This window comes from Halichoeres trimaculatus, unplaced genomic scaffold (assembly GCF_033239565.1).
Source record: "Halichoeres trimaculatus isolate MK-OKI-2021-1 unplaced genomic scaffold, fHalTri1.1 fHalTri1_scaffold_13, whole genome shotgun sequence".
Classification (NCBI taxonomy): domain Eukaryota; kingdom Metazoa; phylum Chordata; class Actinopteri; order Labriformes; family Labridae; genus Halichoeres; species Halichoeres trimaculatus.
This window is the reverse complement of record NW_027437191.1, coordinates 22,868,374-22,890,867: the sequence shown is the minus strand read 5'-3', so window position 1 is coordinate 22,890,867 and position 22,494 is coordinate 22,868,374. Positions and strand designations below refer to the sequence as shown.

Here is a 22,494-nt window from a genome sequence, read left to right as displayed (position 1 = left end):
GATTGATTGAGTCTGGACATTAGTCTGTACATTGTATTTTTGGAGTGGTAGCTGATGAGGCTACCTGCCAGTTTAGTTTAAAGGGTTAAAGGAATTATTTTCATTTGAAAAATCAATCAATTTCCACTCATCTAAGGTTTTGAAAAGTGTCTTTTTAAGTTATTTGTTTGGTTAAAACCAGTGGTATACACAGGTGGTGGGAAGCGACAATTTGACTCATGGTCAAATTGTTGAAACAAAAACATCAAAATGCATTCACTGGAGCCAAAACACATGTGAAATCAATCCATGGGAGCCAAACCCACACAAAAGTACCTCCACAAGAACCAAAACACACTTAAGTGGCTTTTTGGGAAACAAACACATGCAAAAGTGCCCTCTAAGGAGGCAAAACGTGTGCTGAACTTCCCTCCTGGTTTGCAACACACATTAAACCACCGTCTTGGATGGTGAAAACATAAACATCACATAAATTGTCTTCTTGAGTGGCAAAAACACTCCATTGATTCCATTCTTTGTGGGTGTAATCTGAGGCAACTTGTTCTTTCGAATATCCCTTTTTGAGGTTGCTAGAGTGGGTCACTTGTTTCGGGTTTTTTTTTAATTTGCCGGTTCAATGTTTTGCTGAAAAAATTGGACCCCCAACCTTCCAACTGAGTGACGATAACTAGTTAAAATGATAAAATTATTGAAGTGGCCATTCAGTAATAGATCTTACTTAACCTGAGAGGTGACCGAAGGAATCATATGAAGTGAGCTTGGTGCTGAGAATCACTGTGATGGACTTAAAATATGGGGAAATAGGACATGGAGTTGATGAGTTTGATGAACTTTATAAAACTTTGGTTACATTGAAAAGTAGTCTTCTTTTTAAACGTTGTCTCCCATACACCCTAACAGTCTCTAACTTTGCTCTCTTGTCTCTTGACATCAGTCCCAGCATCATGAGGACGAGAAGCGAGCTCTGAGCAGAGAAATCATCGTTCTCAACAACCACCTGATGGAGGCCAAGCTTACCATCGAGAAGCTCCGGGAAGACAACGTAAGAGCTCACACTGCTCAGTTTATTCAGGTCTTTATACTTTCAGCTCAAGAGAATCTAATAATTCACATTAGCTCCATATTAGTGCCATTGTCTCTGACAGGGAGTTTCTGCAGTGAAACCAAAAACAATCGGCTTAGTCAACATGCTTTCATCTCCTCGCGGCTTTATTGCTGTATAATTCTCTGTGTGCTGGGATCAGCCGCTCCTTCTTGTCCCACATGCAAATAATCCAAAATGCTGTAGCCAGACTTCTGTTTCTGTACAGGAAGAGGGACCACAGTGAAACAGTCCTGTTTCAGAGTCTTGAATTACTTCTTGTGATTGATTTTGAGGCTGTTTGTCTTTGAGACCCTAATTGGACGAACTGTAAACCTCGATGAAGCTCTTATTAAGCTTCGCTATACAGCAACAACTGCAGAAAGTCGATGTTTTCAAAAGAAAGAGTCTGGTTTTCTGGTTTGAAAGCAAAGCAGGCAGGGTTAGTTTAGGTTCTTGATTCAAATGCAACCAACTTTTAACCAATAACTGATTAGTATTTTGTGTTTTCTTTACTTGTCTTGATGTTGTGGCTCAACAGGATGTGTACAGGAAGGACTGTAACCTGGCTGCTCAGCTTCTCCAGTGTGACAAATCTCTGTACAGGGCCGAGCTGTCTGAGGTGAGTCCTGTTTGACTTCTAGAGCTGCTCAGGCCCTCATCAAGACTTTTTAGACTGACATTAAAAAGACTAAAAGTGATACTAATGTGTGTAGAACCTCAAAGTGATCAAGAATTTTGATTGATATTTATCGTCTGAAATCCTCAGATAAGGTTTTCTTCAAGGTGTCAGCTGAAGGGATAAACTGCAGGTTTCCTTTATTTGCAGTGATTATGGTAAAGATTTGAGTTATTAATTGGAGAGTTGAAAATCCTGAAAAAAATGGTACTCACACAAAATCAATACAGATATAAGTAGCACCACTTTGGCTCCAGGGGGCAAAATAACCAACACAAACAGAAAGTTCCTCATTGGAGCTTTGTTGATTGATTTATGTAGGTGTGGGTCGGTGTTTATTGGTAGATTGTGTTTTCGACAAAGGAATTAGGAAATTCCAACATGGAAAATCTGGCTTCATACTTATTCAAATATCAGAGCTTTGGGCTCATTACAGTACAACTTTAATATTGAAGAATTACAATTTAAAGCTGGTAACCACAAAAGCTCGTAAGATTAAAACTATGATTATGTAGTTTAACAACTTTATTCTCGTAACAGTACGACTTTCAGCTCTGAACATTACGACTATAATCATAATCATTCATACATGATGTCTTTCTCCACAAGTGCGTCTTGAACTGTGTGTTTTGTTTTTGTGCTTGGTTTTATTTATTTATTTTTATTTATTTTTTTGTGTGTGTGCTTATGTTTATGTTTATGTTTATGTTAAAGCACTTTGTAAACTTGTGTTTTTAAAAGGTGCTATATAAATAAAGTTATTATTATTATTATTATTATTATTATTATTATTATTATAATCGTTCAACATTAAGACTTCATTGTTAGAATTCATTGTAAAATTAAGACTGTCAGTTTGGAACATTATGATTTAGGGTTTGTCACAGATTTATTCAAGTAACACTACAACTTTAATCTTGTAACATTCTGACTTAATTTTCCCAATATTAAAACTTTAATCTTGAAGAATAATATCTTTAAGCTCACAACATTCTCGTAACATTTTGGTTTTAGTCTTTTATTATTATGACTTTAGAATCATAACTTTACAACTCTATTCCTGTCACATCACGACCTTAGACCTGTAACTTTGTGACTTCAATCTTACAACATATGACTATTCACGTTAAATTGACCTAATTTTTGTGACATTAAGACTTTTGTAACATTGTAGCTCCAGTCTTGTAACATTAAGACTCTTAAGATCATAACATTATGATTTCAGTGTCATAACATTACTATTTTAAGATAGTCTTATTATAAATTCAGACTTGTAGCATTCTGACTGTAAGATTGTGACATTACAAATTTATAATGACTTTATTCATGCAACAATGACTTAATTCTCATTATATTAAGAATTTCTTTCTTCATTAAAGTATTCTGGTTATCTTAACATTAATGTTTAGGCCAATAATAAGGACAACCACTTGCAATAGCAGCAGGTTGTAGTAAGCAGACACTTTAAGGTGAACTATGAACTTGTGATTAAAATGATTAAGTGTCTGGAGTCCAAAGAAAGTAACTTTAACTGCACCAGAATAGATCACAGTATCTTCTGAGGAAGTGGGTCCTTTAATAAGTCACAAAAAAACAAACTTTTTTTTAGCCTGAATTTGACTTCAGCCTGAATAATCACACAGCTCTCCTGAGACGTTGAGAATTTCCAGCTGAAAGGACGTGATTTGGTGAAATAGCTGTTATTTGAAGGGGAAGAGATGTGATTTGAGGCAGCACTTACATGAAATTTCAGCTCACTACGTAAGATGAGTCAAATTATTTGGCTGTCACGACAGTAACTGAAGGTCATCTCGCCCTGTGTGAGGCAGAGGAGAGACGAGACAGTGTGCAGAGATGACTGCTGTAGGTCACAGCAGGAAGGGCAGCACTGGAGAGCCAAAGCTTTTTCTGAGGGCTAAAGGACGGTTACCTAAGAGAGGTGAGGGAGGCAAGAGAGGCCAGCTCTGAACGTTTGTACTTCTGAGCTTAAAGTGAAGTTTTCTATTTGGTAGCACTGGGGCTCCAAACTTCTGAATGTCAGGAGTGATCGCAAAATCTTAGGAGCACCCACTGAGAAATTAAGAAGGTGCATAACAACAACTTACCACAACATCCAGTATAATAGAGTGTAATCAAAGGTTTATGATCATTTAGGTTTTAAAGCTTTCACTGTGTAAACAGTATTTTGAGAAAAAGGAATAAAAAGGGGACTAAAAAGAAAGGAAAGCAAGAAAGAAAGGGAAGACATGGGGAAAGGAGAGGGGTTGAGGGGGCAAAGAGAGAAAAAATGAAGAAAGAAAAAAAAGGAAAAGGGGTAGACAAAGAAAAAAAAACATCAAAAAGGGAAGGAATAAAGAAAGAGGTAGAATACCAAAGAGAGACACAGAGAAGCACACAGAGAGCGCAGCATATATAATATATAATCATATGGTGAAAACAGCCCCATCTCACAATGATTAAAAATCCTTTGAAAAAATCCTGGATCCAGACAGTGATTCGGATCACCTCCAAAATTAAATCACTTCTTCCTTATCCCATTTTAAAAAAATTCTATAAATTTCATCAAGATCCGTCTGTTACTTTTTAAGTTATGTTGTTCACAAACAAACTCTCCCAAAAACATAACCTCCGTGGTGGAGGTAACAAAAGAAAAAAAGAACAGAAAAATGAGAAAATGTCTCAAAGAATGAGGAAAAAAAGAAAGAAAGAAAGATAGAAAGTATGGAAAGAAGGAAAGAAATACAAAGAAAGGACAGAAGCCAATGGAAATAAGGAACATAAAAGAAATAAAGAAAAAAGTTGAAAGAAAAATATAGGGACTATTCCTGGAAAGACCTTTATAAAAAGAGAGACTAAGGAAGTTGAAGTTAGAAAAAAAAGAAAAGGAAAGGAAAACATCAGAAAAAGAGAGGAAAGAACAATGACCAAAAGAGAGGGAAAGTAACAGACTGACAAAAAAAAAAAAGTAAAAAAACAAGTAAAAAAAAAATTACCATATATTAGAAGGAATTTCTGTGACATCTGGAAGCTGAGCTCTGGGATGAAGATATCTTTACATCAAATCTTTAAATGTAAACGTGCTTGGCCTCGTCCCCGTGTCCTGCAGCTGCTTGTCAGAGGAGATCCATGTGTATATTGATGAGCAGTTTAGCACTCGGCCAACTTGGCGCTGTTTCCCGCTGCATCAGCTCTGGGCGACGTGCCTGCTCCATGTGACGGAGGGACTTTAAAGCTGGCAGTGGTCCACAAGGTTAAAAAATGCTCATATGGATGAATGGAAATATCAATGCTAACTGCATTTAGTTGCATAAGGCTCCTAAAACAGCCACTGCACGCAAACACACACACACACACACACACACACACACACACACACACACACACACACACACACACACACACACACACACTCACACACACACACACACTCACACAAAGCCTCAGTGCACACAGTATGGGATGTGTTAAGGAGTGAAAATGTGCTCTGCTGGCTCTGTGACAGACATAATGGGGGTCAGAGGCTGTATATGCTCTGACTATATGTCCTCCTGTATGCTGCCTGTGTGGGCGGCAGCCAATCGACGGTGTATTGATAAATGATGCTGCAGCATTTTGAGGAGTGCAGCGGCTCTTCAGCGCCGACTGAAGAGACTCAGCTGTTGTTTTGCTGCGAAACAAGCTCACAGTGAGGGGGCACGAAATGATCAGATTCAGATCTGAACGCTACACAGAGAAGCTGACAGTGATCTCATCTAAAACACGCTCAGATGAAAAATGTTTGGACGGTAATTAAGTAGGATTCAGTTTGGTCCGATCTGTAATAAAAGTGTGATGAAAAACTGTTTTCACACACTCTGAGGTGTTTGTCTTTTCTCTATACACAAAGTTATAATTAGCTCTCCCCTCATTGCCAATTAGGAACAACGGACTAGATTCCTGTTGATGATGTTCAGGCTTAAGGCTTGTTGCTATGGAGAGGCACAGATAGTGGATAGAGGATGTTTTTTTTCCTTTATTGAGAAACGCTCAGAATAGAGTGAGATGTCTTTCTTTACGAACGGAGGCAGCTCAGGTCAGCTGCATTTCATTTTCCTCTCAATGCAATCAACTGTTTTCACTGTAGGAACACGCATAGCTTCTGTAGTCTGATCGTGTTTTGCAGAGGTGTGTGTTGCGGTGCACGCAGCATGCAGCAGATATCACGCATTATGTGCCACATCCCTTCTACAAGAACATATTCATAAGCTGTGTCAAGCCTGTGATTTCAGGCTGTTTGAGCCTCAGGTTGAGAAACCAGAAAAGAAAAATGTCTCCCCATGAGAGACCTCCACTATCAGCTGATGAAGCTGAGTTATTCAACTCTCTTTCATGCTCTGCTTTGAGCAAGATCTCACGATTTTTATACTTCATCTTTATTTTCAGCGTTTATTTAGCTTAGTTGACCTCTTAAGACCTGAGCTTTTGTCTGGTGTGTGATTTTTAATTCACCTTGCTATTTGAGATAAGTAAGACCTAATAAGTATCATAACTAAACTGGTCATTGTACAAGAAGTTGGATTATTTGTGTTATGGGCTCTCTATTAGTTGTTTTTAGTAGTGTTATTGTACTTAAATATGTTTTTTTTCCACTAAAATGGGTGTAATATTGTGATTTCACCAAAAGATGATGTGTGCAGTGTCCCTACATTTGGCTAATCAGTTAAAGTTAAAAAAATAAACTAAGTATCATGGGTCTGAGAGGCAGAAATGTAATGTCCACATATGTGGACGCTGGGTCTTTAGAGGAAACTATTATACTATAGAGCTTCATGTGGTGTACCCCACATTGCACCCAATGGTAACTGGGTAGGGGCTAGTCCCCATGACCCCAAAAGCTGCAAAGATAACACTGTAAAAAATGGAAATCTTGTCAAGTGTTTTTGTCTTATTTTAAGTAAAACTTGTCTTGTTATTCATGATATGAGCCACATTCAACTGGTCACAGAAAAAAACCTTGTTTTAAGTTATTGAAAAACAAAATGAGGTCTGCATTGCTTGTTACAAGTAAAAAAAAATCCAATGGAACAACAGAAATATGCTAGAAAATGTGCTTAAAACTAGAATAATGTCTTAATACAAGTAACTTTTCTCTTGCTCCATTGGCAGATTTTTTTTTACTTGTGACAAGCAATTCAGACCTCATTTTTGTCATTAAATAACTTGAATTAAGTCATTTTTCTGGGCTGGTCTGGTAAATATGGCTCATATTAGTCCAAAAAGGTTATTTTCTCCTGAAAACAAGACAAAAACACTTGGTAATATTTCAGCTTTGTGCAGAGAAATGATGGATCGCCAGTGGAGATAATTTTCATTTTCTATGTTTTGTTTACTGTCTTTTGTTTGTTGGTGCCCTTAATGTGGCTCAACATGCAGACCCCTATATGTGGCAACATATTGTCCACAGTCCTTCCAGGATTGCAAAGATTCCACTCATAAAAAACTTGTCCCTCTGACTCTCTTTTCTCTTCTCTTCTAGCTCCCTGCTGATCTTCAAGAGCGCCTCACCCTGCACCTGGAGGACTCTCCTCTCTGTCACACCTACTCCGACTCCGCCTCACTCATTGCCAAAGTCCTGGAGAAACCGGACGAGGCCTGCAGCAGCAGTCAAGCCTCCCGCTCCCCCAGCCCTCAAACCCAGGAGCACACGTTCATCCTGGAACGCCTTGGACCAGGAGAGCGTCTGGGGCTTCGTGCCGCCTACAAATCCGACCTGTACAGCAGTGACACGGCTCTGTACTGCCCTGACGACCGGCACCGTGAGCGTCGGCCCAGCATGGACCTTCATGGTCAAAGGAAGCTGCTGTACGGGCCCCAAAACTCCACTGACAGCAACCCAGAGGAGGGCTCAGTGGGGCTGACAGCCAGTTTCTCGCAGGAGCATTTTGCTAAATTTCCTCCAGCTCTTGGTGCAGGATCAAGCTCCTACTCCAGCTTCAGCCCAGGGGGGTCCGAGGACAAAGGCAACGGGCCGCCCAGTAGTGCTGCTTCCTCCCCTCACCACCACTCTCTCTACATGGAGTGGAGAGATGCAGGAGATTATGAGCGGAAGAGCGACTCATCCTGGGAGAGGGACAGTCCGAGAGGCTTTGCTAATGCTCATCCCTTCCAGCAGACGGAGCTGAGCCATCACCAAAATGGCAGCTCGCCAGTTTACAGCCGCACCATGTCATCCTGTTTCAGTGAGCCGTACGAGCCTCTCCCGCCCTCCTCATCCCCAAGTGTCGCTTATGGAGACAGCCGCCGAGGCAGCACTTTGGCCCCTGAGGAGGAGGAGCTGATTGGACGATGGAGGCAGCTCAGCGTAGAGGACTTGAGCGCTCACTCGTACCGCAGCCCTGGCCGTGCTTCCCCTTATAGCTTCTCTGAGCAGCACTTCTCCGTTCGACCGGCAAAGATCCGCCTCGGTCCACTCTACAGCAGCTTCCAGGAAGGAGCCGACTACTACCACCATGCAGAGGGCGCAATGGATTCTGGGTGGGTGGCTGCAAGCCCCAGTCCTGAGTGCAGCCCAAGTTTACGTCACGCTCACAGCCAGGCTCACCTGTACCGAGCCGAGGACAGTCAGGGGTCTGAGCACAGCCTTTACCACTCAGGATCCAGCTCCAAAGACAGGGAGGGGCCTGTGGTGGCTGGAGGGCCGAGCACCGAGTACGTGGACCCCAGTCCTAACAGCTCCACTGAGTCCCTAAACCAGAGGACCCTGGAGATGGCTGCAGAGCTGCAGCACTATCAGGTGGAGATGCACAGCCTGCCTCCACAGGTGAGCCAGTCCCCCCCACCGGTCCCTGCCCCTCCTCCTCCTCCGTATAACCCCAAATTCGGCTCCCTGGGACTCTCCAGAAAGGACAGTCTGACCAAGGCACAGCTCTATGGAACTCTGCTAAACTGACACTCAGATTTCTCCTTCAAAGGATGTAAAGCTCAGCTGCACCTACTGTTAGCGCATCACTTTGATAGAAAACGGTTGGAATAGCAGCCAGAGGGCGAGTTACTCAGCATCATGAACATGTAACTTAAAAGCTTTGATTGGATGGAAACAGTTTACACAAAAATCGCCTCGGGCAAGTTCACCATGTTGCTGGAGTTGACTCTGAAAGCTGTGCAGAACGCGTATGTAATTAATTACAAATGTAAAGTATAAACTTATTACTGAAATCAAGTGATATATTTTGTATGTAGCTGTAAGAAAAACTCCCATCAGAAACAATCAGATATATATAATGGATCTTGATACATACATCTTGTACATACATTTAAAAGCTGCCAGTCCTATATTTGAAAACCAGAGAGGTGTTTTAATGGTAATTGGTGCACAGAAACATATGTTTCAGTCTTATTTTGAACAGACTGTTTGCCTTGTGAGGATTTAAAAATGAATGTTCAACACAAAAGCAGAATCTTTGCTTCATAGCAACTTTTTTTTAATCTTCTCTTGGTTGATTTCGACAGTATTGGTGGCTGTGTTATGTTGTTATCGATGGAACGTTTTGAGATCTGTCTTAGCACTCAGTATTATTTCATATTTTTGCTCTTCTATACTCCATGGAGAGGTTTTTTTGCCCCCAGTCTACCTCAGATTTGGATGCCCACACCCCCACATAAAGCCACTGTAACCCTTGTTTTCTTTGATGACAATGCATGATTCTATATTTTGGTTGTTTTGTTCGCATAATAAAGCACAAACTACACATGTAAGCTCCATCGTCTTCCTTTTCCTGTTCAGATGTTCCAACCAGATTTTGCAGCCATGTGGTGCGAGGCTGCTGAGTCACTACAAAGCCCTGCTGGATCACTGTTGTGGATTTAGAAGTAGGTCAGTAGAGGAGGATTTTTGCCAACATCAGGAAGTTGATTTGCATGTTCTGAGGGGTCGCTGAGAGACTACTATCTAAAAAAATATCTCTTCTCCGAAAATCAGTCCTCTACATGCAGCTTTATGATCAAACATTCACTTATTTCATTTTGTCTTATTTGATTTTGGATTTTAATCATTTCAAATGTCTATTTCAACACTTGCAGGGACGTGCCTTGAGGTGTGGACAGAGGTGGCCTTGCCCCAATGAATGATTGGTCGCTGTCTGTAACAGGGCAACACTTTAGTTGAATTCAATCATTTAGATCAAGATGCAATCTCCTGAGACAAAAATGAAACCAATGTGGAATTGTAAAAGAGCTGCAGTTCCACATGTGTCCACTAGTTGAGAAAGGGCAGAAATCCACTCCACGTCCTATGTTAAAATGTCAATTTTCACAGCAAAAAGAAACATGCTCACAGCTGTTGTGGCAGAGAAGGCCAAATAATTTTGATTTCCTAGGAACAGACCAACGAATACTTCCAGTTCAAGATTATAAGACAATGCAGAAGTGATAAAATCTGCTGTTTCTTGAGTGTTCGCTTGAGGCTGGCTCCAGAAGTACCAGAAGTCACATACACACCAAGCCAAAACAAGCCGTTTTCAAAGCAGAAATTAACCCATTTACAGCCTGGTTCCAAAAATTGTCTGAATTGCCAAGTTGAATATCGGCACACACTGTGGGGGGTGAATTTTTTCTAATTAGGCAGTTCAGAGGATATCAAGATTAGTGCTCACCAAATCAGAGGCACATGACTGACGGGCGCCCTATAGCTGTACGCACAGCCCTTGCTACTTCCAATACGGTTGCGATTCCCGATTTGCTTCATGTTCCTTTTCAGAAACAGTTGGATGACGTAGGGGAGACTACGTCCATGTTTCCTACAGTCTATGGAACAGACACTTAGCATGACAAGCATGCCCTATTGTGCAAATATTTTGATAGGAAGCTAGGTATGATAAAAAAAATGAAAAAATGTCAGGAGACTGTTCAAGGGGATTTTGGCCAATTCCATTGGTTTGTTGCCATGAAAAAATTGTTCACACAAAGATGAACAATTGGAAAGGTTGAAAGATTGAGGTCTGTCTATCGTGGGTTGTTAGGAGATGTGAATTGTATGTTGTATCTTCACAAAACCCACTATAAGCTGTAAAGCAGAACTTATTGTCCATGTTAGAAAAAACTACAACATAATTGGCGAGCCGGCCATCTTTTTGCAAAGGGCTAGGTTCATTTGCTGCCCCTCTGATCTTACTTAAAAAATATATCAATAGCAATACCTGACAAATAAATCTGTTCCTGAATTTCTCCAAAAGAAAATCTAAATAACGAAATGGGTTAAAACTATCAAGCCAATGAAATGATGGAGAAAAGTTCAAACAGTGAGGTTGAGTTTACGTTTTCCACATGGGACCCACCCCAAAGTTGGGCTTTAAAACATCTCCTCAAAAAAAATTATCCAACCTCGCAGATATTTATTTTGATAAACGGACTCTGTTGTAGCTGGCACCCAGTAGTTCCATTTGTGTGTTTTCACCTGCTGCTGCTTTTCATTGTAGATAAATATCTCACACATCTATATCAGAAGACAGGTGCATAGGAGAGAATTCAGTCTATCCATTTTTTTTATTTGATGTGTGTAGGAAGATTTTTTAAGTATATCAAATTTTGTCTTTGCCACTCTGTTTTGTTAGTTTGTAAAGTTAAAAATCTACTTTTACTCAGAAATATAACTTCTGTTCAATCATTAATAGTAATACATGAAGTAGATTAGGCAAGAAATACAGGGTGAATAAGTGCTATTCATATTTGTGTGCGCACAGACTCAAAGCCACCCTGGCGTAAAATCGTGCCCTTGGTGAGATGCCTCAGCCAAAAATCTCTGGACCTGCCAGTGCCTCCCTGCCAAGGTTTTATAAGTGAGATTAAATCAATCCACAGGAGAGGGCCACAGAGCAGCAGCGTCACTCATCCACAATGCCAACCTCATTGTTCAGCCTCCACCAGACACACAGCCCAGAGCATTTACACTTCAAACACATCAGTAGTAGGAAACCAGATTAACAGCCACCCCCCACCTCTTCCTCTTCTCCTTTACGCTGCATAATACATGCTAAAGTATGCACAAATTTAGCATTCAAGTATAAAAGCTGTGCTGGAAATAGAATTGCTTTTCATAACACTGTGAGGATTTGCATGGCACAAGCAATAATGTGACCTCACAGTGAGGAAAAAGCTGACAGCCCAGGATGCCTTTGATGGATGTATTAAGCAGGGGAGATGGATTTCTCTCATCCGGATGCGTATATATCTCTGTCAGGTCACCAGCAGGAAGAAATGAGCTGTGTAGGATTCACATGAAAAAGATTCTTAAAATACAATGGATTAGTTTAAGTTAGAATGCCTTCATCAGTTTAAACTGAAATGTTGAAACTAATCTAACTTCGACGGGTATTCTGTAAAATAGAACTAGGCTAATTTATGCTCTTTCAAAATTAGGGTAAAAACAGCCGAGGGTGAAGCAGTCAGGTACTGTACCAAAGTTGCACCAGAAGAAGAAAGCCTTGAGCTGTATTCACTGACAAATTTCTCAAGGCAGGACAAAAATGAAATACTGCCAAGATTTGTATCAATAGTTGTGTTAATATTTCCCTCTAGTGGTTGAAAGTTGCAACTGCTGTCCTCAAATGTTGAGTGTTTGAGGTTAAATTTGCAGATTGAATTACAATATGCACATAATGCAAGACCAGAATTTTTATACCTGAGACAATTTGCCAAAGTTTTGTAAAGACTCTGTCAGAGTGGACTTTTATTTTGAAGGAGTTTATCAAGTAGCAATTTTTTTGAACACCTGAACAGCCTGAACACCTGGCTTCCCTGCCTATGTCACCCACAATGTTTCACTGAAAAAACATGTTTTCTGAGAGAGGAGACATCATTTTGGTTCAGGTGGCCTTCACTGAACTGAGATGTTATCTACTTGTTGTCCGCCAACCTGGCAAATGGTGTAATTCACCCAGTTCCCAGTTGTTTTTGGTTCCACCTCTGACAAACATAATACTGGACTTGGTTTTTGTTTAACTCACCCCTCCCTGTCATCATCACTCACTGTAAGAAAACCAGATCCCACCGTGGCTGCTCTGTAAACTTAACTAACCTCAGACCTCTCCCTAAACCAGGGGTCTGCAACCTGCGGCTCTAGAGCCTCATGCAGCTCTCTGACTCCTTTCCTGTGGCTCCCTGAAGATTTGAAAAAAAATATTTATGAAATAAAGATTTTTTATTAATAATTTTATTATTAAATACATATTTGTCTCATTATTTATTTATTTGTTTAACTTTTTTTTTTTTTAAGTTTTAAAGTTTTTTTTTTGTAAACCTTTTTTTGCAAATTTAGGAATAGAAATTCCAATTTTTTTTTTAAGATTTTGCAAATTTTTAGATTTCATTTTTTTTATTTCTGCATTTTTCCCAATTTTTTTTCAAATAATTTTAAATGGAGCAAGTTTGTGAAAAGATAGTTTTTTATATTTTTTGCAAATTTATGAAATTTTAAAACAGTTTTAAATTTTGAGATATTTTGCATTTTCAGCCATTTTTTTTTTTTTTTAAAAATCACAAACTTACTGAAATATCTTATTATCTACTTATGAACTTTATGGTATTACATATTTTCCTAAATTTTTAATATTTGCAAATTTATTGAAAATAAAAAACGGAGACATAACGTACAATTTCATAAACACAAAATCTTCTTATTCAGCATTATTCACTAGATTTTTAGTATGTTTCAAATTTATTCACCTTTTGTCTTTATTGTGAAGAAAAAGTAGATTTTGTGGCTCCTGAGTGACTTAAATCCAGGTGAGCTAACCTATGAAGGTAACGGTTGCAGACCCCTGCCCTAAACAAAAAACTATCCACACAAACAATCTTTAAGTCACCTGTCACTATCAACGTGGCAAACACATCTTTTATTATCCATGACCTGATTTTAGATAACTAGGTGGATTGTTTTTTCCTAACTGAAACATGGCTTGGTACAGATGTGCTAGTCATCCTCACTGAAGCCTCCACACCAAACTCAGCAGGGAGCTCTCAGCACTGGGCACTGCAATCAGCTCTGGCTAGAATGTCTCTGTCTCGTGGTACACATTAGTGAATGGAGGCATCCTGGCCTTTGGGCCTTGAGTGCCCAGTGCAGATAGCCACCTGTGATTGTGTTTCCTGACCTGGCGCATGCATGTGTGTGTGTGTGTGTTTGTGTGTGCTGGGATGGGATGGGGATGGGGATGGGGGTTGGGGATGCTTTTCAACATGAAAAGGACTTTGTACCAGGTTTTTTATGAATGAAAAGTGCTCTATAAATAAAGTTTGATTTGACTCGGTTTTATTACGTTTAAATGACATGGCACAGACAGCCTGATCATTGAAGCCCTGTGCTTTATGATACTGCCTTTGTTAGCTACTTTATCGACAACATTACCAATGTCTATTACACTACTTCAACTACATTTATGAAAAAGACTGAAGTTGCTGAACCATTGTAAGGACAGATCAATATGCAACTGATGTTCTACAACTCTGGGGTTGCAGTGTGAATCACTTCATCATCTGTTTGCTGCTGAGAGCAAACTAGCCACGTCTGATAGCTTGAGGGTGAAGTGTCTGCTTTTCAAGGTAAATTCACTACAGACATGGAAAGTTTACAAGGAGAGATAATAAAAAAAAATCAGTAAGATACCAAAGGCTTGTCTGTAAAACTGAAATTCCTGTGTAAGAAATGCTAAATGTGCTAAGTTAACCAACAGCAGAAATCACCTGACTGAACTGGTGCTATGTTTGTTTTCCAGAACACTTGTTTTAGTCCTGTCAGTTGTCATTTCCCACATTATAACCAGTTGTGGACACTAACACATTAACTCTGTCGTTTTGTACAGAACTATATATATATATATATATATATATATATATATATATATATATATATATATATATATATATATATATATATATATATATATATATATATATATTGTTGTTGTTGTTTTAACAGGTTACCCTTTCACAAACTCAAAAGCTGCCATATTGATATTTTTTCTCCTTTTTTTTTTTTTTTTTTTTTTTAATAAATACAAGCCGGCTTTGTTATGATTGGCTGATAGTTCTGCACTTCGAACCAATCACAAGTCTTCTTCTTTATTCTCTGGTTGAGGCAGGCTTGCCATATTCACAGCGTATTGCTGCCCTCTCTTGGTCATAAACAAAACATTTCTTGAATTTTATTTGATAGTTGGATGCTGAGAAGGTATAACAGTCTGAGTGTTGTTTGCATACTGAACACAGTTTCTGCAGCTACTTGCAGACCTTTGAATTTTAGCTGCTGGCCATTGTTCATTTTCACCAAATCAAATGTGGCCTTCAGAAAAAAAAGTCTTGGCTCAACAAACTCATGGGTAGTTTCATTTAAATGACAAAGTTAATGCAGCAATATGATTGCCTATGAATGTATACCTTTCAGCCTTCAGTTTTGCCTGTAATACACCTCTTAGAGGTTTTTTTTTTCTCCTGTATCAATCTGTAGTTGATTTTGTGAATTGATATTTAAATATTTTAAGCATTGTCCAGAGTAATTTAAGTGAATATAAGTGTACAAGAATTTAGCCCATTGTTGTATAGTCTGTTAATTCCTCCACACACTTGCCCTCATAATGTAGGGTCGTTGTATGAGGTAATATAAGACACCTGGACCCCTCTTTTCCCTCTTCTGGTGTCTGACATGCTGGAAGTTGCTGCACTTCGCTAAATGACCACTAGATGTCAGCCATGTCTTTTAGGGGAAACTTGATCTGAAGGTGTTACCAATGTTTCTGTCAATAAATTGATATTACAGCATATATTTGGGAGCGTACAAATAAAGTTTCACAAGTTTTATGAAATACACAGCAAACTTTTTTGTGTTTTTCCCCCTGCAATTCAAGCATGCATTTGAATCAATTGAATGTTTGGTCTTGATGACTTCTAATCGGTCTAATAATGTATATCTGATTCAAAACCTTTCTAAAATAAATTATAATACACACACAAATTAGAAATAAGTTTTAATATCTCATTAAAATTACTTCTGAATATTAGCAAAGATTAAATCGGGTTGAATAAACCAATTAAGACGTATAAATGTGTAGGTCAGATGTCTAAGTATAGATTTTAACATAATCTGTGGTTGGTAAGGGAGCCATGGATGATAAATTCATGCATCCTGATTTAAAGCACCTCACACCACAAAAATATTAAGATATAGAAAATATTTTTTTTTCCCCAAAAATTGACACAAAGATTAGTTTAAAAAGTTTTCTTAACTTAGTGGCGTCTATAACAAGAAGAGCAAAGTAGATATTTAAGTTTCCTGGCAAATAATGCAATTCAGCAGCAGATTAACTACACTTTGCCAACATAAGCTAGGAAAATTCAAAATGGTAAGATTTTTTTTTTCTCCATCTTTTTTGATTTCCAAGAGCCTCTTTTTTTCCCCTCAAAAGTTCATATATGTTATATACATAGACTGGTCAGGAGTAAAATGCGTGCAGAGGGATACAGACGGGTGCAACCTGACAGAGGAAGCCATTCACAAGTTTACCTCCAGGTCCTTTAATGCCTCTCCAGTCTATACCATCAGACCACTCTACGTCATTGTCAGACAGGGAAATATTGAATCTGCTGACTCACGAATTTCAAAGTATTGGAGCTCTGGACCAGCACCATCACCTCCCGGAGCTGCTCCTCTGATGCCCCGGCTCTGCACCGCTGCTGGAGGCGACGGGAGGGGGGGAGAAAGCGGGGGAGGAGTGGGGAGAAGGAGGGGTGCATGAAGGGGGTAGGTAGGTGGGAGAAGAGAGAAGTGAGGAGGAGAGGGAGGAAGAGGAGCGAGGTAGGAGGGGGGCTCGGCCGGGCTGCCCTATATGGCTGTGGATGAGCTCTATGCTAATATCGGCTTGAGAGGCACAGCATCGCGTTTCTGCCGGCAGTCAGTGGTGGCTTCCAGAGTCTGAGCAGGCTCCTTCACAGCCATGGCTGAGGGCGGAGAAGGGGAAGATGAGATCCAGTTCTTGAGAACTGTAAGTAAAGATAAATTCATCGGTGCTGGCTTCACTTCCCTGTCGCCAATTAACGCTTTCAGTGGCAGCGAACGGCGTGTCAATTAAGTAAAGCAGCGATACAAGTTGGATTATTGTGCAAGTTTGCGAGGGAGGAAGGTGTTATTTTGGGCTTCTGCTTGTTGTGCATGATTTTCTTTTTGGGAAGTTGCCGCAGGTTGCACGGCACACCTGTCAACAGGACTCCTGATGAGGGGAATCTCAATGAGACTCGTCTGCTGCTGGCGCAAGGGCAAAAAAAGCCTAAACACTCGCTTTCCATTGCACAACACATACTCCACTCCTTCTCATTTTCCACCCTTCATCGCTTTCCGATCTGTCTCTTCTCCTCGGGAACGCCTTGTGCAGAAATGTTCTCACGCCTTTTTTGATAATAACCCCCTCTTTCCCCCCACTTTTCGTGCCTTTATTCCCCTCTAAGCTAAGGGGTAAGGAGTTTCAATAAGTTGTGCTCACACGCCAGCCAACCACTACCATGACTATTTTAGTTGTTTGACGCAGATTGCTTACGGTGTCCCAGCTCCGTGGGGTTGTGCACAGCAGCTATGCTTGTAAATGATATGACAGCTTGTATGTTGATGTGGTGGTGTTATCTCCACCGCGCACGTATTCTTCTCTCCCCCTCGTGAAGCTTTGTGAGCCAGTTGTTGCAGAGGAGAGTCACTTTATGTCACTGGCAATATGCTAAGGAAGGGTGTCTGTCTGATTTTTAAGCCACTTGTTTCCCCCAAATTCTCCAAAATAACACTGAAAGTGAATAAATCTGATAAGTTTTGCTGGATTTAAACTCCAAAGATCATTTTGTAATGAAAAATGAGTGTTTACCTTTGGGTCTGGATTGTTTTGATCCCGATTCTTGCAGGATTTCTGCCCATTTTCGAGAGCCAATCTCAAAAATGTTCACTTTTAGTTGCAGCAGTAAGCTTTTGCCACAGCTTTGTTGTCCAAATCTGGTGCTATATGATAGTAAATGTGTTTTGGTATAGTTTAGACGTTGAATCACACACAATTAACCCAAAACGCAACATATTGCAAATCCTTATGCACTTTTTAAGAAGCATGCATGCCAGGGCAAAAATTGCCTTCCGTAATTTTTTTTATATTTTCCATTACGGTCAACATCAAGCTTTATTTATCGTACATTAAAATTGCATTATCACCATCAAGCCAGATAAGTAAACATAAATCACAGTTCGTTGCAACTCTTGGCTTCAAATTCCAAGAATCTTGTAAGAAATGTCCAGAAATACACCAATAAATGGAGGTCAGTGGCTGCTGGAATTACACTCAGCATAGTTGGACATCCCATGAAGTATTATATTTCAATGAAGTTCCTGTGGGCTTTGGGCAGTAGCAGCAGAGACCATAATATCACGACTTTTAATTGCTTTTTAAGCCTCAACCCTAAAACCTTGATCCTACAGTTCCCACAATGCAACTTGAGAGCTTTAAACCCCCTCGCTGGGTGGAAGCACCAATTTTTTTTCAACTTTACACACACCTAGCTTTGCTTGTAAGTGGTGGAAACTCCATAACAGTAGAGCTGTTTTATCCCACACGAACTCATTCCACATGAGACGCTGTGGAAGTTGAAAGTTTGGTTGTCAATTTCATTGGGCCTCCCAGCAGCTTAGAGAGTGAGATATACATCGTAGTTAAGCTATATGTAATCCCCTGAAGGCTCGCCTGCTCCATGGTGGCATGCTGGGACCCTGTACTTAACAGCTCCTACTATTTGTGCTGCTGGTGATATGCTGACCCACGCCTCTCAAATTCTACTGTCACAATGGCATCCTGGTTATTTGATGACAACAGCGATTTGTGAGGGGGGCTTCCCCTGAGGTTCACCCAGCCTTGTTATTAAACCTCTGTGGTGAGAGAAACGTGCGTGCTGGAAGCCCTAAAAATAAAAGTGCTAATTGGAACACACTACATTACAATCTGTTGAACATTATGCTATAATCCTTTATGCGTCAGGCGCTTCTTTGACAGACAGAGGAGTCATGTATTTGAAAGAGATATACTTAGATGACAATGTGATCTGCTAGTAAGTAAAAACTAATGTTTAAGAATTTGAAACCCGTCATTGCATGATCCTGTCAGGTGGTGACAGAGAGCCAGACATTGTGATTCAGTTTCAGCCCAGAGACAGTCTCACCTTGCTGTTGATGGGTGACGTTGGGGAAGCTGGCAGTGATGATGGATTCTCTGTCAAAGGAATCAGCAATATGAAGCAACCCAGATAAAGAAAATGTTTCCGCTCCACTGTAAGACGAGGAAAGATGTCCTTTCTGTGCCTTTAGGAACCCAGTTTCTCTTTGTCCAGATGATGTCAACATGATTAGTAGTAAAAAATCTAAAAGGAATACAAAATATTGTTTTCTGTGGTGCAGAGGAAATGTTCCTGGGTTTATTTCTGAGAAAAGCTTTAATTACTGCACAAAAAAATACAGACTGAACATCTATGCATCTGGTTGGCAAATGGCATATTGGTAATTTCTGCTCCGCCTGCACACCTTTGCAAACAAACCTTTGCACAGATTCTCCTTTTGTGCTGTGTCTGATTTTACCAGTGCCATATATATGTGTGTTTCCTTTTTTTTTTTTTTGCTGCTCTCCCCTCCTTGGCTTTTCATGTCTGTACATGAAAGAGAAGGGAGGTGTGCTCTCTTGACCCCAGGCTCTGGTATTCCACTTGTGCAAGTGGAAGGGAGCTCTCAGAACAGAGCCATCCCACCAAATTTAACTTATTTTGTGTGAATAGTTAACGCTTTCACAAGAGTGGGCTTGGCTTGAATTTTTTGGGTCAATAAATGCAAGAAAATCTCCACATCAACTTTCTACCTCGCTGGAATGACAATAGAGTATTTTAACTGTCAGATAAAGACCCTACTATAAGAGATTATTTAGCTGGTCAGAGTGTGTCAAGAAGTGCAAGTCACAAGCATTTTCACTGGCTTTGGTTAAATGCAAGACAACTTTTCTTGTGGAACTGACAAAAGGTAAAACATATCTGACAGAAAGCAATCTGGGATCCATTGGCTTTCATCCTAACTCTTAGATGTTGGCTCTCAACTCCAACCTGCACCTTGCTTTTAAGACAGAAAAATCCAGAGCAAGGTTTAAGACAGTGACAAGGGCTCTATCAAAAAGTACTCATGACTCTGGAAGTTGATGAGTTTAGAAGTTGCAGCTGGGCAAGCATGCTGGGTTTGTAGAATGCTTGAGTCTTTGCATGGGGTATCTTCAGCTAGATAAAATTCTAGTGTCACTTTAGCTAAAGTTAAAAAAGAAATTACATACAGCAATGTAACTGAGGCAATTAATATACGTCAAACGATCAACTCTCCTATACCTAATTTATGTTGTATCAAAATTGGCCAATTGAAAAACTGACCCCTAAAAATGAAGCAGGTGAAAAACATTACATGTTCCGGGAACTTTTTGGGAAACTCCAATCTGACAAATTTGATTACACTGAATCACATAGGGGTAAACATAAAAAATGTCTCCTGTATCTATTTTTGGTGTATATCTGTATATCTACCATATATCAATATACTTTTCCAAAGGATCCATTTTACCCCTAAATATCAGTTCCCGCATATTTTGTCTTAAACAGTTACTCATGAGCATGGTGTCCGCCATCTTTAAAATAGCTGAACAGGTGAAGTAATCCTACAGTCAGCGCCTGTAATGGTAGGGTCTACCACCATTAAATTTAATGCTCTGTTAGGACGTTAACCTGGCTCATGCATACCACTAATCACTTTTATTTCACCATTAGTACACATGGTTTGTTTTCACTGCTAAAGGCTGGATGTCCATACGGGCCCAGAAGAATTTGCAAACTCTTCAAAATAAGCTCATGATAAAAAATGCACAAATTTCCCCCAGGTCATCTTTGAAATCAAAATCCTGAGATGGAAGTGTTGGGGTATAAGAAGTGAGTTGTTGCTTACAATCTATTTATTAAATGAATCAGCCAAAAAAATACAAAGTTGGGGATTCTTTGACGTGACTTCACTCTGGTTCACCCTGGTACCTGTTGTTAGCTTTTGGGGCTAACCAACCATGAGAGCCCAAAATGTAAAAGTCATTACCTTGGTCCTTTGAAACTGTTTACATTCAGCTGTGCTGCATTTCCCGAGCGTGGCATTCTGTGGATGCTATCAGAAGGTATGCTAACATTGGCAGCTCCTGCATCTCATTTGATTTGGGGATAAATTTCGCATTAGCAATTAGCCTTCGTGAGAAAGCGTAACCAAAGATAGTGTGAGAAGTGATTGTGTTTTATTTGCTAATAAACAAAATAGACTCCTTCAATCGTGCAGTTCTTTACTGTTGCAAATTTGAACAGGAAGCAGAATTTTGGACATTTTTAGGCAATAATATGGCTAATCATAGCTTAATTAGCTGCAAACTTCATAAATAACAGAAGAGATAAATAATTTCAGGTTACTAAAAAGAATAGGGCTAAGTATGATTTATTATTTTAATTTCTTTTTGCATTTACATTTAGCAGAGAGCTAGGGTTCAGTTCAGTTTCATTTCATATTTTCAGAACTTTTATTTATCAGAAACAGTCTACAGCAGATAAGAGTTCATGTCTAATATGATAAAAATGGTGGTGAGATAGTGTAGCACCTTAAAATTCAGGTGAGCGGGGTTTACAGCGCACCAGTAGCTTGCTCCTCAGGGCTTATTTGGAGTTTATGTTGTTCTGGACGCCCTCTGCATACCATGGCGAGGACTCTGGGGGTTTAAATTTAGCCTTTTTAAAGATGATGCTTCCACAGCACATAGAGCTCTGCTTCCCTGGCACTAAACCCCACCAAGCTGGAGCTGGAGTCCAAGCAGAACTAGACCAGTGACACTTTAACACCATTTTTATAGGGATAAAGTCGCATTTAAAAAGCCAATACGTGATACCACAAACTAATATAGAGCATTAAGGAAAGCTTAATATGTCAAAGTAATGGACGGTGTCACTGAGATTTGTTGACGAGGAGAGCAGGTGTATACTTAATGTATGAAGGAGTAAACAAATTACTGAGAGACAACTCTGAAGACTTGTGGCGCCAGCATTTGTGAATACATAGTCAGATTGCTTTTCAGTCTTGGATTGTTTTGGGTTGTCACGTATATTATGGCCAGTAATCTATGTAGATGGCAGAAGAAGTTTTCTGACCCTTTCAGTTGCATTTAGCTGTAGTGATTTGTTGTTGAATTGACTGAGAATTATGAAACAAATAGTTTGTTTTAATCTTCGAGGATTTAAGTGTGTAAACTTGTGTGATGATGAATGTTGTGTTGATGATCAGATTGAACGAGTGTCTCTGATATAATTGGTTGAAGAGTTGTCAAGGTATGAGAGAGAGTGGAGTCAGGTGTCAGTGAAAATGAAGAGGAGTGTCAGACTGATGTCAGGACATCAGGCAGAGGCTGCTCCGGCTCAGCAAGACATTTAAATCAAAGTCTGTGAAAGAAAATTAATATTTGGGATTTGCTTAAGGCTCAAAGTTCTTTTTTTTTCAACCTGTAGGTAGATTTGATTTGCCTTGAATTCTTTTAACAATAAATAACAAGACATAACAAAGTGCTTAGTGCTAAAAAAGGAAGCCTTGTAGAAACTTGGATTAAGCAACAATTCAAGCTCAGTAAATAAGATTGACCATCTGTTAAAG

General features: G+C 39.7%; 2 protein-coding genes across 16 annotated transcripts in view; both read left to right on the top strand.

The window, feature by feature from the left end:
* Window positions 1–9,479, top strand: part of LOC141802183 (brain-enriched guanylate kinase-associated protein) — a 37,430-nt gene extending 27,951 nt beyond the window's left edge. For both annotated transcript variants that reach the window (XM_074685660.1, XM_074685659.1), the window contains 3 exons: window positions 935–1,042; window positions 1,623–1,703; window positions 7,276–9,479. In XM_074685660.1, the coding sequence (XP_074541761.1) occupies window positions 935–1,042; window positions 1,623–1,703; window positions 7,276–8,688 (1,602 nt within the window). In that variant the 3' untranslated portion in view covers window positions 8,689–9,479. The remainder of the gene's footprint in view (window positions 1–934; window positions 1,043–1,622; window positions 1,704–7,275) is intronic.
* Window positions 9,480–16,550: 7,071 nt separating this feature from the next.
* ryr3 (ryanodine receptor 3) overlaps window positions 16,551–22,494 on the top strand; it is a 140,219-nt gene continuing 134,275 nt past the window's right edge. For all 14 annotated transcript variants that reach the window (XM_074685746.1, XM_074685738.1, XM_074685747.1 and 11 more), the window contains exon 1: window positions 16,551–16,768. In XM_074685746.1, the coding sequence (XP_074541847.1) occupies window positions 16,721–16,768 (48 nt within the window). In that variant the 5' untranslated portion in view covers window positions 16,551–16,720. The remainder of the gene's footprint in view (window positions 16,769–22,494) is intronic.